General features: G+C 61.7%; 1 protein-coding gene across 2 annotated transcripts; it reads left to right on the plus strand.

Moving 5' to 3' along the window:
* Positions 1-956: 956 nt before the first annotated feature.
* Positions 957-11,599, plus strand: SPATA20 (spermatogenesis associated 20). 2 transcript variants are annotated; one of them, XM_054083620.1, is made up of 16 exons: positions 973-1,205; positions 1,488-1,552; positions 1,930-2,084; positions 2,610-2,753; positions 3,012-3,213; positions 3,288-3,418; positions 3,513-3,617; positions 4,080-4,154; positions 4,338-4,550; positions 4,730-4,922; positions 5,724-5,892; positions 6,308-6,516; positions 6,658-6,857; positions 6,979-7,059; positions 10,874-11,064; positions 11,461-11,599. In XM_054083620.1, the coding sequence occupies exons 1-15, from the start codon at positions 1,102-1,104 to the stop codon at positions 11,042-11,044; spliced, it is 2,217 nt and encodes a 738-aa protein (XP_053939595.1). In that variant the 5' UTR covers positions 973-1,101; the 3' UTR covers positions 11,045-11,064; positions 11,461-11,599. The 2 variants fall into 2 exon arrangements, with proteins under 2 accessions (XP_009562236.2, XP_053939595.1); XM_009563941.2 differs by lacking the exon at positions 11,461-11,599 and having other exon boundaries at positions 957-1,205; positions 10,874-11,428.
* Positions 11,600-13,855: the final 2,256 nt, after the last annotated feature.

The raw sequence follows: 13,855 nt of genomic DNA on the forward strand, positions 1-13,855 counted from the left end.
ACTCCTCTCCTGCGCGCCTCTCAGAGCTCCTCCTCATCCCCGTTGCCCCCTCCTGCATCCCTGGATCTTGTTTACATTCCTGCACCCCCTCCTCATCCCTGCATACCCTCTTACATCCCTCCTGCATCCCCGCACCCCGTCTACATCCCTGTACGCCCCCCACATCCCCTCCTGCACCCCCTCCCGCATCCCGCCCAGCAGCAGGAGGGTCTCTGGTCCCCTCCTGTCCCTCGCTCCCCTCGCCACCCGGGCACCCACGGGAGGGGATTTTCCCCTCTGAGGACACACAGGTCAAATCCTGCTCCCTTAATGACCGCTGTCCAGTGACTGACACCCCAAAACTCCCCATGTGGGGGCTGCATTGGGGGCTGCAGGAGAGCAGCTTCACCCAAGCCTCCAGGATGGGGGACGGGACTTTGTAGGGTGCTGGGGGGACGGAGGGGGACTGAGCCCCAGCGGAGCTGCCCTGCCCTGGGGCTGGCAGTGATTCCCTGGCACGGGGAGTAGCACCCCAATCCTGGGCTGCGCCCGGCGCCTGCCGTCGTTACAGCTCTGGAGTGGGGTGATGGGGCTCTGGGGTGTCGGGGCTCCTGGTTGGGGTGTCGCGGCTCTGGGGTGATGGGGCGGTGTGGTGAGGTGACAGTGCTGAGAGGGGACAGGGCTCTGGTGGGGGATGTTGGGGCTCTGGGGTGGGGTGACAGGGCTCTGACCAAGGGTGTCATGACCCTGGGGTGGGGTGTTGGGGCTCTGGAGTGGGGTGTCACGGCTCTGGGGTGTCAGAGCTCGGGTGTCAGGGCTCTGGGGTGTTGGGGCTCTGCAGTGGGGTGTCACAGCTCTGGGGTGTCGCAGCTCTGGGGTACTGGGGCGGTGTGGTGGGGTGACAGCGCTGTGAGCGGACAGGGCTCTGGTGGGGGATGTTGGGGCTCTAGGGTGGGGTGCCACAGCTCTGGGGTGTTGCAGCTCTGGGTTGCCACAGCTCTGGGGTGCCAAAGTTCTGGGGTGTCACAGTTCTGGGGTGTCGGGGCTCTCTCCAGGGCAGCGCAAGGCGATGATGAGCCTGTTCGGTGTTGCAGGTGTGTGTTTCTAAGGGGGAGCCTGACCATGGCCACGGGGGGGACAGCCGCCCCCCACAGCGTCCCCACCAACCGCCTCATTAAGGAGAAGTCCCCGTACCTGCTGCAGCACGCTCACAACCCCGTGGACTGGTAAGAGCGGTCGGTGCTTCTCCCTCGTCCTCTCCTTTTGTCCATCCCAGGCGGTCGCTGCCGTGGGAGCGATGGTGGGCAGCGCGGTGTGGTCTCCGTGGGGCACAGAGGGGCGTCTTCCGAACCCCCCGGGGGCTCAGCATCCACGCTCCTGAGCCAGCTGCATCCCGGTCTGTCCTGACCGCTCTCCACCAAGCAGCAGCTTCTCAGGCAGCTTCAGAGGAGCCCATGGATCCTGGCAGTGGTGACCCCTGAAGCTCCTTTCTTGTCTCCTCTCTGCAGGTACCCTTGGGGTCAGGAAGCCTTTGATAAAGCCAAGAAAGAAAACAAGCTGATATTCCTGTCAGGTAACCAGAAACGACGTGTGTTGTGTTGCTGTGTGTTGTTCAGGAGATGATCGCGTGAGCCAGGCTGTCCCCTGAGCTGGTGTGAGTGGCTGCGGGGGGTAAGGATGGACACCAGGCACTCATTTTGTGAAGATGGGCTGCATCCAAGCTCCTTCTGGCTACCGAAGTCCTTGGACACACCTTAGGAGTAAGAGCTGGAGAGCCCAGGAGTCCCTGCAAGCCTCGACGCTTGCAAGAGGCCTTTCTCCTCCACCTCTTCTCCAGGGGGATGGGAACTTTTCCTCATGGCAGGATGTCCCACCACTGAGACATCTCCCCATAACACGTGTCCTGCTCCCTGCAGAAGCCTCTCCTCATTCACCTGGGCTTCTTTCCAGTTGGCTACTCCACCTGCCACTGGTGCCACGTGATGGAGGAGGAGTCCTTCAAGAATAAGGAGATCGGGGAGATTATGAACAAGAACTTTGTATGCATCAAAGTGGACCGTGAGGAGCGGCCAGATGTGGACAAAGTGTACATGACCTTTGTGCAGGTAAGGGGGGAACGGGCAGGGCTCGGGAGGCTTTGGCTGTCTCAGGATGAGATTCATGGTATCCTGGGCTGCATCCAAAGCAGTGGGACCAGCAGGTGAGGGAGGGGATTCTGCCCCTCTGCTCCGTTCTGGGGAGACTCCACCTGGAGCCCTGCATCCAGTTGTGGAGCTCTCAGCACAGGAAGGTCACGGAGCTGTTGGAGCGAGGCCAGAGGAGGCCATGGAGATGATCCCAGGGTTGCAGAACCTCCTGAACGAGGACAGGATGAGAGAGTTGGGGTTGTTCAGCCTGGAGAAGAGAAGGCTGCGGGGAGACCTTAGAGCAGCTTCCAACCATTCTATGATTGTGGTTCCTCAGGCAAGAGGAACCAGTATGTGGGGTGGTCTGAATGGGGCCATGCACGATCACAAGGATGGAGAGAAGCACACGTCTGCCCTCAAGTGATGCACGTGCGTGTGCCCAAGGAGAGCGGAGCAGGGGTTGCCTCTTGCGTGATCTTGGTGCCTTTGTGATCTGCCTTTCAGGCCACCAGCGGCGGAGGTGGTTGGCCAATGAGTGTCTGGCTGACTCCAGACCTCAAGCCCTTTGCAGGGGGTACATACTTCCCTCCTGAAGATGGAGTTCATCGCGTTGGCTTTCGGACTGTGCTGCTCCGGATTGCAGAGCAGGTATGGAGCAGGAGTGGCGTAGCTGGCGGTGCTCAGCCAAAGGAGCTGCAGAAGTGGGTCTGGGCTTGATGCACGGCTGAGTTAGGAGATAGAGTCGTGAGAAGCAGTGTCTCAGAGAACCTCAGAGCTCTGGCTGGGTTGGAGAACCGGTCTGGGGATGGGGACCGAGGACTGAAGGTGCAGTTTGGGCTGGGGCAATGCAGGGAGCGGAAAGAGAGACAACTACGGAAGAACTGACTTTCTCGTTCTGCATTCTAGTGGAAGGAGAACAAAGATGCCCTGTTGGAGAACAGCCAGAAGATCCTGGAAGCATTGCGGCACATGTCTGAGGTCCATGTGCAGGGCCAGGAGTCACCCCCACCATCCAAAGAGGTCATGGCCACATGTTTCCGGCAGCTGTCCAGCTCCTATGATGAGGACTACGGGGGCTTTTCCAAATCCCCCAAGTTCCCCACCCCAGGTCAGTCCAGCCGCCGCTGCTGCTGGGCCCGTGGGGCAGAGCCCACCCCATACCTCACGCTTTCTCCCTTTCAGTGAATTTGAATTTCCTCTTCACGTACTGGGCCCTGCACAGAACGACTCCCGAAGGCTGCCGGGCGCTGCAGATGGCTCTTCATACCCTCAAGATGATGGCCCATGGGGGCATCCATGACCACGTTGGTCAGGTACGAGGAAAGCCTCGGGGGTGAAAGCACTGGCATGCCCAGGAGGCGTGGGGTGGAGATGCGTGGTGGAGACGTGTCCGCTTGGTCTTCGCAGGGGTTTCACCGCTACTCCACTGACCAGCACTGGCACGTTCCTCACTTCGAGAAGATGCTGTATGACCAGGGCCAGCTGGCAGCTGTGTACAGCAGAGCCTTTCAGGTAGGGCCATGGCTTCCCTCTGCAGGAAGGGCTCACTTGGCACGCAGAGGGCTGGCTTGGTTTGGGGAGCAGCTTAAAAGCCTGTTCCCCAAGGTGTTGCCCACCCCGTGAGCACGGAGTGGTCCCATGCTCCTCTTCATCTGCTGGGCTCCCTCTGGACAGGACCACGGTGCAGATCTGTGACAGTGCAGTCCCAGGGCTTTGAGCACTGGGAAGGGAACGGCTTCCTGGCTGGGCTTTGCAGGAGTCAGCAAATGTGCTGCTGCTCTGACCTCGGCGTAACTCTGCTCTCCCGCGCCCACAGCTTTCTGTCACACATCGTGCCCTGAATCCATCCCATGTTTAAAATCCCTGGGCATTCAAATGTGTCTTTAAATCAGAGTCACTTATTATGACTCATCGTGTCTCTCACCTTCCCTCTGCCCCTGGTAACACTGAGGTCCCCCCCTGTGCCTCTTGCAGATCTCGGGCGATGAATTCTTTGCTGACGTTGCCCAGGACATCCTGCTCTACGTCTCACGGGACCTGAGTGACCAGGTAGGGTTGTTCCCTGAGCTGGACTGGAGGGAGCTGCTTACCCTACCCTGGGAGGCAGCTCAGGGCTGCTTTTCCCTCCGTCCCTTCCCAGCTGAGCCCGTGCTGCCAGCCCAGGAATGATGGGGAGCGGGTGGAAAGGGCTGTCCTGGTGCCTGGAGGATCTCTCTAATGCTCTGTTCCCAGGCAGGAGGTTTCTACAGTGCAGAAGATGCAGATTCCTACCCGACCACCGCATCCGAAGAGAAGCGAGAAGGAGCTTTCTGTGTGTGGACGGCTGAGGAAATCCGGGCTCTCCTTCCTGACCCTGTCGAGGGGGCTGCAGAAGGGACGACCCTGGGAGATGTCTTCATGCACCACTATGGAGTGAAGGAGACCGGAAATGTGGACCCCATGAAGGTGAGGGAGAACAAAGACCTGCCCGGTACTGGGAAGATCGATGGGGGGGACCTGGTACCCAGAGCATTGATGGGGATGGCAGACCTGGGCATGGTGGGATGGCAGAGCAGCTCCAAAGCACGCAGGGTCCAAACCCTCCTCAGCCTGGTGGTGTTCCTAGAGCGAGGTTCTCCTTTCAGGACCCCCACCAGGAGCTGAAGGGCAAGAACGTCCTTATTGCGCAGTGCTCCCCGGAGCTGACAGCGGAGCGCTTCAGGCTGGAGCCGGGGCGGCTGGATGTGCTGCTCCAGGAGGGCCGGCACAGGCTGTCCACAGCCCGGGCACAGCGCCCGCGGCCACACTTGGACACCAAGATGCTGTCGGCGTGGAACGGTGAGGGGTGGCTCAGCTCCGGGGGTGCGCGACCCCTCCTTGGATTTGGAGGGCTTGTAGCAATGCATCCTGCTGGGACTGGACAGGGAGGAGGCGGGGGGGGCTGGGGCTGTGGGAGCACCTGGGGAAGCAGCTCCAGTCCTGCCAAGGGTTTATTTTCTTCCCCTGTTGCCAGCAGAGAGCAGCAGAACTCTTCGCCTGGCTCGCTCCAGCTCCCTCAGGTTGGGCTCTGGGGAAGGGCGCTGAGTTGGGGGTGGATTTGGGACCCAGGCGGGGTGCAGAGCCCATCTCCACCGCTGCATCAACAGGGGAACACGGCTCTATGTCCGTCTGTCCATGTGTCCTACAGCACCCAGGCACCGCTCCCAGCAGTAAATGCCCGCGGAGCTGTGTGGGACGGGCATGGCATGGAGCAACCACGTCCCGCCAACAGGACAACTCTGCTTATAGAATCATGGGATGGTTTGGCTTGGAAGGGACCTCAAAGCCCATCCAGTTCCACCCCTGCCATGGGCAGGGACACCTCCCACTGGATCAGGGGCTCCGAGCCCCATCCAACCTGGCCTGGAACCCCTCCAGGGATGGGGCAGCCACCACTGCTCTTCTTGTTTCTGCCCACAAGCGAAGGCTCAGCTCTTGCTGCCCTTGCAGTGCTCTGTCCTTCGCTTTGAACACTGGGAGCGCCTTCCTTAGTGGTTTGAACTGAGTAGACGAGCAGGTGACTGCGCCCTGACCTTCTTAGGCGTCAGAGCGGATGGACTTCACCCTGAGCACCCTGTCCCCGTGTCTGTGCCTCCGCAGGGCTGATGATCTCGGGCTTTTCCCAGGCTGGGCTGGCCCTGGGCAAGCAGGAGTACGTGAGCCGGGCTGCGCAGGCAGCTGCCTTCCTGCGGAGACACCTTTTCGACCCCACCAGCGGGAGGTTGCTGCGGAGCTGCTACCGGGGCAAGGACAACACGGTGGAGCAGAGGTGAGCAGTGGGACAGAGAGGGTCCAACGAGACCAACGGGCCACCCCATAGGTGCTGCCCAGGTCCCTGGTGGTCCCCATCCTCCTCTCCTCTGGGCACGGCTGAACTTGGAGGGAGGGAGGCTGTTTGCCTTCGGTGCAGTTTGGGGTGGATTAGTGCCCCCCACCCAGCGAGAAGGAATTGAGGTCAAATCCTTTTCCGTTCCGCATCTTCAAAGCTGGCAGGAGCCTTCCGCTGCCCTCCCATGCTGCACAGAAACGCAGGGCTGAGCTCTGTGATGTCTTGGCACTGCCACTGATGTCTTGGTCTGAGCTCTGAGGTGGCATCTCCTTGGGTAGGGCTCTGCTGGGATGCAGAACATTTCCCACCTGGATAGCATGGAGACCTGATGCTTCTTCCCCGTCTGCTCTTGCAGCACCGTGCCTATCCAGGGCTTCCTGCAGGATTACGTCTTCGTCATCCAGGCTCTCTTTGACCTGTACGAAGCCTCGCTGGAGCAGAGCTGGCTGGAGTGGGCGCTGGAGCTCCAGCACATGCAAGACAAACTCTTCTGGGACCCCAGTGGCTTTGCGTACTTCTCCAGCGAGGCTGGCGATCCCTCTCTACTCCTGCGCCTGAAGGATGGTGAGCTCGGGGACGTGGCCTCGCTCTGCATGGATCTTGCTGTGGGGCAGCTTAGGGAGGGCAGGGGTGATCTCCATCTGGGGGACCGAGCTGTGGGGTGCGGAGGCGTTGGGCTGATGGAGGAGCTGTTGTCCCCTGCAGACCAAGACGGAGCAGAGCCCACCGCCAACTCCGTCGCTGTCACAAACCTGCTCCGAGCGGCTTGTTACTCCAGCCATACGGAGTGGGTGGAAAAAGCCGGGCAGATCTTGGCTGCCTTCTCAGAGAGGCTGCGGAAGATCCCAATAAGCCTGCCGGAGATGGCCCGGGCCACCGCTGTCTTCCATAACACCCTCAAACAGGTACGGGCCAGGACTGCAGGGTCCCCTACGGGACCTGCCACCGGGAGGGGGCCTGGTGCTGGTGTGGGTGCAGTCACAGGTCTGCTTCCTCCCTCCTGCCCTCTACGCTCCTCCTGGACAGGTCGTGATCTGCGGGGACCCCCAGGGAGAAGACACGAAGGAGATGCTGCGCTGCGTGCACTCCGTCTTCAGCCCAAACAAGGTAGAGGCACCAGCTCTGCCTGCGCTGCCTTCATGGAATGGGTTGGGTTGGAAGGGTCCTCCAAGCCCATCCAGTTCCACTCCCTGCCATGGGCAGGGACACCTCCCACTGGATCACGGGGTTCAAAGCCCCATCCAACCTGGCCTGGAACACCTCCAGGGGTGGGGTAAAATCATCCTTCCTCCCGCTGCAGTTGTAGCATCCATCCTCCTCCATCCTGCCTCCCTCTGGGAAGAGTCTTATCCTTTCTGTATGCATAAGCGCAGCCATCAGGGCCCCGGCTGAGCCCTGCGCCCCTCACCCCGGCACAGGGCGCTGGCAGCGGCGGTGGCGGCTGCTGTCGCTGCTGGCTGTTTACACTGCTCTCAGCCCGAGCCCAGCAGCCCCAGCGCTGCTCTCCCAAGGGAAAACCTTCAGATCCAGCGCAGATGTGTCGTGCTTGGTGCAGATGTGCCATGCTGGGCGTGGATATGTCCTACCCAGTGCGGATCCAGCCGGCGGCTGGAGCCCCTTCTGCCTGGAGCCACCCGTGCGTCCCTGGGGAGCGCCGAGGCAGTGCCTCTCTCCGCCCGCGGGTACCCCTGCCTGAGAGGGGCTGGCTTTTCCCCAAAGCTTTGTCCCCAGCCACGTTGTCACTGTGTGCCGGGGTTACCGCCCCGCTCTGCTCATCTGCGGCTCCGCTTAGAGCTGCGTCACTCGGTGCATCCCACGGAGGAGCCGAATGCCTCTGGGATGGAGCTGGTTCCTGACGCAGAGCTGGCAGGGAAGGGTGGCGCGGCAGCTGGTGCCCGTCACGTTCGGTCAGCAGAGTCCTGCCCTGGGCACGGCTGGCTCGCGCCTCGGCCGTCGAGAGCCAAGGGAAGCGGGGCTGGGCTGTGGGCGAGGAGGTGCAGCGTTTCAGCCTCTGGGCTGGATTCCTCCCCGCCTGCCAGGGTCCTGGTGCCAGGGTCTGGCACGCTGAGCCACAGCACGTGGGGAGCTGGCGCTGGGGCCAAAGCACCGGTTTCGCTCTGTAACCCTGGCTGGGGTGAACTGGGATGGGCTGGACTGCCTGCATGGATTTTTCGCTCCATCCTGGCGTCAGCTCAGCCGGTGGAGGCTTTCATCCCCGACCACTGCCGTGTGCCCTGTGGTGTTTAACACCGCTGTTGGAGGATGGTCACAACTTCTGCCTGGGAGCACGGGTTGGGGACACAGCTCCTGGTCCCTGCGCCGTGTCCGAGGCTGTTGCTTCCGTGCTCTTCCGCTCTCCCTTTGAAGGATTACTGGTGACCCAGTTTGCAGGGATGGGAGACGCCGTGGTGGCAGCGGGGAGCCCAGCACTGCTTCGAACAACCTGCTCCCACTGCTGTAGCTGGTTCAGCCGTTGGTGCGCTGTGCCCACGCAGGCTCCGGGGGGAGAAGCAGCTGGCATCTCGCGGGTCTGAAACAGGGCAAACAGCGCAGCCGTTCCCTTCCTCCTGCGCGGCTCAGCGCCCTGCTGCTACGCTGGTACCAAGCCTGGCTGGTGCGGATGCTCGGTCTTCAGGGGCAGATCCATCTCCCGCAGGGTGTTGCCTTCCTTGGAGTATGAAGGAAGAGGAGGGCTGGGAGCTCTGGATTGGTATATCTGTGTGGGACTGAAGCCACAGGAGATGCCTGAGGACAGCAGTGCCCACGCGAGCTGCGTGCACAGAGGCTGCAGCTGGAGACTGGCAGCGGGCAGGGCAGGGATCTGGCCCCTGCTTGCCCCTTGCCAGGCGTGGCTGCTCTTGTGTGTTCCCCATGTGGGATGGATCAGAAGCCATCCCATTCAGTCGCTCGAGTTTGTTTTCTGGAAGAAGGAACGTGGCAGGAGGGTCTCTGCCCGTAAAGCTCCCTCCCCAGAGCAGTGCAGCCCCGTGAGCACGTACATCTGCTTGCCCGACCGTGGATGTGCAGGAACAGTAAGAGCTGAGGTCCTCTTTGAGCTTCCTCAGCCCCAGGCCCATCCTGGAGCTGGGCAGAGCACGGGGCTGTGCTTCCCTGAGCCATCCCGCCCTGGCATCCCTGGTGCCGCGCTCGCTCCTCGCACTCAGCCTCTTCTCTGGCAGCAGCGCTGGCTCCTCGCCTTCCTCAGGTGATGGTGGGAGGGAGCAGCATCCGCCGCTCGCACTGCCGCCATCCTCTTCCTGGCCTGCAGCCCATGGAGAACCCTTTTCCCACCTTCCTCCAGCTGCTCCCCAGCTTCCCCACGCTGGGCAGAGCATTCCCAGCTCACCCACCGCAGGGACGCAGCAGCTTTGGGAATGGACTTTGCTGGGCGAACGTCACGGCTGTGTCCCCTGCCACCGCCTTCCTCCGGTGCCAGCAGGGTGCTGGGGGCCAGGCTCGTCTGCAGGAACACAATTAATTAGGTCGTTCCAGTAATTAATTCCTCACAAATCCCACATTGAACTCCGTGCTGTGGCGAGATGCTGCTGGTACAACGGCATTGAGGTCACGGGTTTGTGTGGGCCCTTTGCCACAGGCTGTGGGGTGTGAGGCTCCGGGGGCGATGCTGGCGGCTGCTCCCCTGGGGGGCAGAGGCGGTTGGATCCCTGTTCCAGGGCTGGATCCTGGCTCCTGGTGCAGATCCCTGCCCTCTTAATGGTCTTTAGGGTAATGATGAAGGATCCCATTATCTCCTCTACTGCCTGCCACTCGCCTTCCTCCCGGCCTCACGAGAGGACCTCGGGGAGCTTGTGAGAAAAATGAATAATGAATTTCAGATTGGACATGAATTGGTAATTAATCACTCCTAGAATTAATTCCAGACAAAGGCGAGGAGGGTGGCGGGGGCAGGAGGCAGGCAGGGAGGCGGCTGAGCTGGGTCAGGGCAGGTGCAGAGCAGATGTGGGGTGATGGGGGACAAGGGCTTGGGGATGCGGTGACACCCTGGGGACACGAGGGGTGAGGGCAGCGCTTGCCAGGCACGGGGGAGGCTGCGTGGGTGTCCCTGGTGGGGATGAGCGCTGGCTTCGCTCTTGACCTGGGGGCCGGTGGCAGAGGATGCGGCACCGGGTGAGTGGTGCCGCGGCGGGAGGTGTGTGCGCCACTGCTCGGAGGATGGCACGGGCGGTGGGAGCCGGGGTGACAGCGATTGGTGTCGGCATCCCACGGTGGCAGTGGCATGAGCAGCGCCAATATGTGATGAGCGTGTCGGTGCTCAGCGGGCAGCCTGCGGGGCTGGGCGCGGGTGAGGGGCGGCCGCGTGCTCCGGCAGCGGGATGGGATGCGAGGGGCGGCCGCGTGCTCCATCAGCAGGATTGCTCCTGCCGTGCCTTCGGCCTGGGAAGGGGCTGCGCTGTGTGGGCACCGGGCTCCCTGCCAGCTCCTGCGAGCCCTGGGGCTTTGACAAACATTTTCCCTTTCAGAAAAGCTAATTATCACGGCAGCCCCGTCACCACCCCTGGCTGGTGCTTCTGTGTCAGCCCAGCATCCCCTGACCTGCCACTTGCCAGTGTCTGAGTGGTTTGGGAAGCGTTTGGAGGGCAGGAGGTGCTGCGCTAGGGGGCACGGAGCAGGGTCCCCAGCTCGCTGCCTGCCTCCAGCAGCCCCTCTCCAGGCCAGCGCGTGCTGGTCCCTTGCTCCATCCCCAGCTGCTGGGTATCTGCTGGGGAAAAGGGAGGCCGAGCAGGTACGGACCGTGCTCCCTGTGGCACAGACACGATGGGGACACGGCAGAGGGCAGGCGGGGGTCCCCTCGTCCCCTGTCCCCCCCATCTTCAGGCGAGTGCTTGGTGTGGTGGCGGGGAGGGAAGGACCAGCTGGCGCTGGCGGCGCTCCCCAGCTCTCCCGGCTCCTTCTCCGGCAGGTGCTGATGCTGGCAGATGGAGACAGCACTGGGTTCCTCTACCGCCAGTTGCCTTTCCTTGCATCGCTGGAGAGGAAGGATGGGAAAGCCACCGCCTATGTCTGCAGCAACTTCACCTGCTCCCTGCCCGTCACCTCGCCCCAGGAGCTGCGGGGGATGCTCAGCCCGTGAGCCCCTCAGCCTGCAGGAAGGTGAGGGGCAGACACCGTCATGCCGGCCTGGCAGCACGGGAGAGACCCGCAATAAAGCCGCCCCGTGCATCAACCGCCTCGCGGCTGATTCCTGGCTGTGCCGTCCCCTGCCCGCCCCGCGGCTCTGCCAGCGCCTTGGCAGGACCCGCTCCGGGGCCAGTCTGGGGACGGCCAGGAGACCTGGAGGAGCATCTCCTCCCCTTGCACACGTGCTTGCTCCTTGCCGAGGGAAATGCGTGAAATCTAAATCCCAGCGTTAATGGAGGAGTCAGATGGGAAAACTGTCGGGGTTCCTATGGCAACTGGGGGGTTGTCAGAGGCACCTGGAGAACTTGGGAGTCAAGTGCTTTTGGAAGGGTTACCAGTTACAACAGCTGCAGTATTTTTCCATTACAGGGTAGATCGTAACATACATTAAGTTAATATATGGTGCCTGCAAAAATCCTGCTGATTCCCGCAGCTGCTGAAAATGAACCACAAGACCCAACCTAAGTGCTTGCAAACAGCTCAGCACCTCATCCTGGCTTCGCCGAGGGTGCAGAGACCTGGTACAGCTCGAGAAAGCACTTTGCAGGGTCTTGTTTTTATTGTGAAAGGTCAGTGCCTGCGTCCCCTGGGACCTGCAGTGAGGTGGGTACCCGGGCTGTGGACCCCGGGAGCTGCTCCGGAGCATCGCCCCGGCTGCAGACAGCCAGCAGGGCTGGCAGGCAGGGGGGTGTCCCAGCTGCAGCTCGGCTGGGGCTGCCAGCCCTCCCCAGCGCCGGGAGCCCCCCGAGCCCGCAGGCAGCGAGGCCGGCTGGGCTGGAGCAGGCAGGGGCGCGTGGGTTGGTTGGGGCTGTGTCTTTAGGCTGGGTGATGCCAGCCGGGATGCTTCGGGCTGCGGCTCCCCCAGCCTGGCTCCTGCCTTTGCTTGCAGGAAGTTTCAGTAACAGCCCAAGAAGTAACCCCTAAAAACATCTTTCGGCCAGAGGTGTTTGCTCTGAACTACTCCTGCGAAGCCGAGGTCTGAGGGTCTCCCCTCTGAGACACCAGCTGTGGAGATGGTCTCGGCATCCCTGCATGCCGGGCAGAGAGAAGTAACCCACTCTGACAGAGGTGGGATGTTGTTTCCAACCACACAAGCTCCCTTTGCTGCAGCATCAACTTTACACTCCCTTTCCTCCTCCCCGTCCCTCGTCCTCCTCCGAACAAGCGAGCACAGTGCTTCCAGCATCCCTCTGCCTCGGCGGGGCTCCCCCAGCCCCGCAGCCCACGCTCCGGCTGGCGGGACACCGTCATCTGGCAGCGAAGCGGCACCAAACTGCGCTGCCCAATGGCTTTCCAGAGGGTTGTGCCAGGATTTGGGGGGAATCTGGCCGGGAGATACGCCTTTGAACTCAAAGAGGAATCTTGCACCTCATCCCGCGAATGCTTTCTGTGCGTGTGGAAGAGGAGGGGGTTTATATTCTCTCCTCTCTTGGATTTAAAAGCTGAAGTGTTTCTGGAAATCCAGCTGAAAACTGCTGGTTTGGCAGATGGTTGACTGCTTTGCTCGGGGGTTTTGAGGGATTTTTTTTGTGTGTTTTTTAAAGTTGGCATCTCTGCTGCGGGGATTGATTTGACACCCATCCTCGGAGCGCCTCTGTGCTGACTCTGTGCCAAGTGAGCACCCTCAGAGAGCAGCGCCGGCGCTGAGCGCCCCGCGGGGAAGCCCCGACATCTCGGGCGCTGCGGCCGGGCAGGTTCGCGCGTGGTGCTGGGGGCTCCGTGCCGAGCTCATCTCGGTGCCACCAGCCCCCGTGGCACAGGCACAAGGTGCCTTTCTCCCACGTTATCTTGCTCGTCGGCGCGTCTCTGTCAGCAGCCGCCGGGCAGAGCTGTGCTGTGAACCTCTGTCAGGATGAATTGGGTTCACCTCGAAGGAAAAAACAAAGATGGAAGGAAAGTTCTTTGTCATAAATAACTGATGCCATGGCACCTTGCTCCTCCCGGTGCCACCTCCCCGCTGCCGGCAGCCGGTGGCTCCATCCTGCGCAGCCCCGTGGGCCACACTCTCTGCCCCGTCCCTGGAGCCGTCCAGGTTCCTCAGCCCTTGGGCTTTATGGCCTTCCCAAGGGGTCTTTTCGTTCAAGTTCCGTCGCAGTACCCCCCTTGCTGGTCTCCTCGGTGCCGCCCGGCAGGGCTGGGTGCTGGGGTGCCCGTGAGTGCTGCTCCCCGTTGGCCGTGGCTGATGGTGATGCCCTTCCTCATTCCTTTCCCATCGCAAACCCACTGATTTTGCTGCGAGAGGCGTTGATTTGCTGTGTTTTCTGGGGCATTAACAGGAGCTGGGGCTGGCAGGGGGCTGGCCTGGGCTCTCAGGGCTGGTGGAACGAGGTCTCGCTGCTCAAGGGTCTCGTGCCGCTTCCCAATACCCCTTTCTCTTACCCCTTCCCATGTTTCCTTTGGTGGTGGATGCGGGGGACGGGCCATGGGGCAGCATCAGCCCCTTTCCCCACAGGCAGGGAGGCTCGGGGTGGCAGGAGGTGCCATCCCACCCTCTCCTGGGCGTCTCCTCAGCTGCAGGGTGGTCAAAACCAACCCCAAAATGAGTTCAATAACCCATGTGCTGCCTTTCCCCCACGGACGCTTGGGTTTGCCACGGGGCTGCTCTGGAGGGTGCAGGGGGTGTCACCCCGGTGGGGCTCAGGCTTCCCTGGGAGCCTCAGCAGCCACAGAGGAGGGGAAGCAGGTTTTCCCCCTTTTTTTTTTTTTCCCCAATGAAAAAACACCCTTTCAGCACTTTTACATTTAATTCTTACAGGGTGGGGTC

Source organism: Cuculus canorus, chromosome 18 (assembly GCF_017976375.1).
Source record: "Cuculus canorus isolate bCucCan1 chromosome 18, bCucCan1.pri, whole genome shotgun sequence".
NCBI classification, from domain to species: domain Eukaryota; kingdom Metazoa; phylum Chordata; class Aves; order Cuculiformes; family Cuculidae; genus Cuculus; species Cuculus canorus.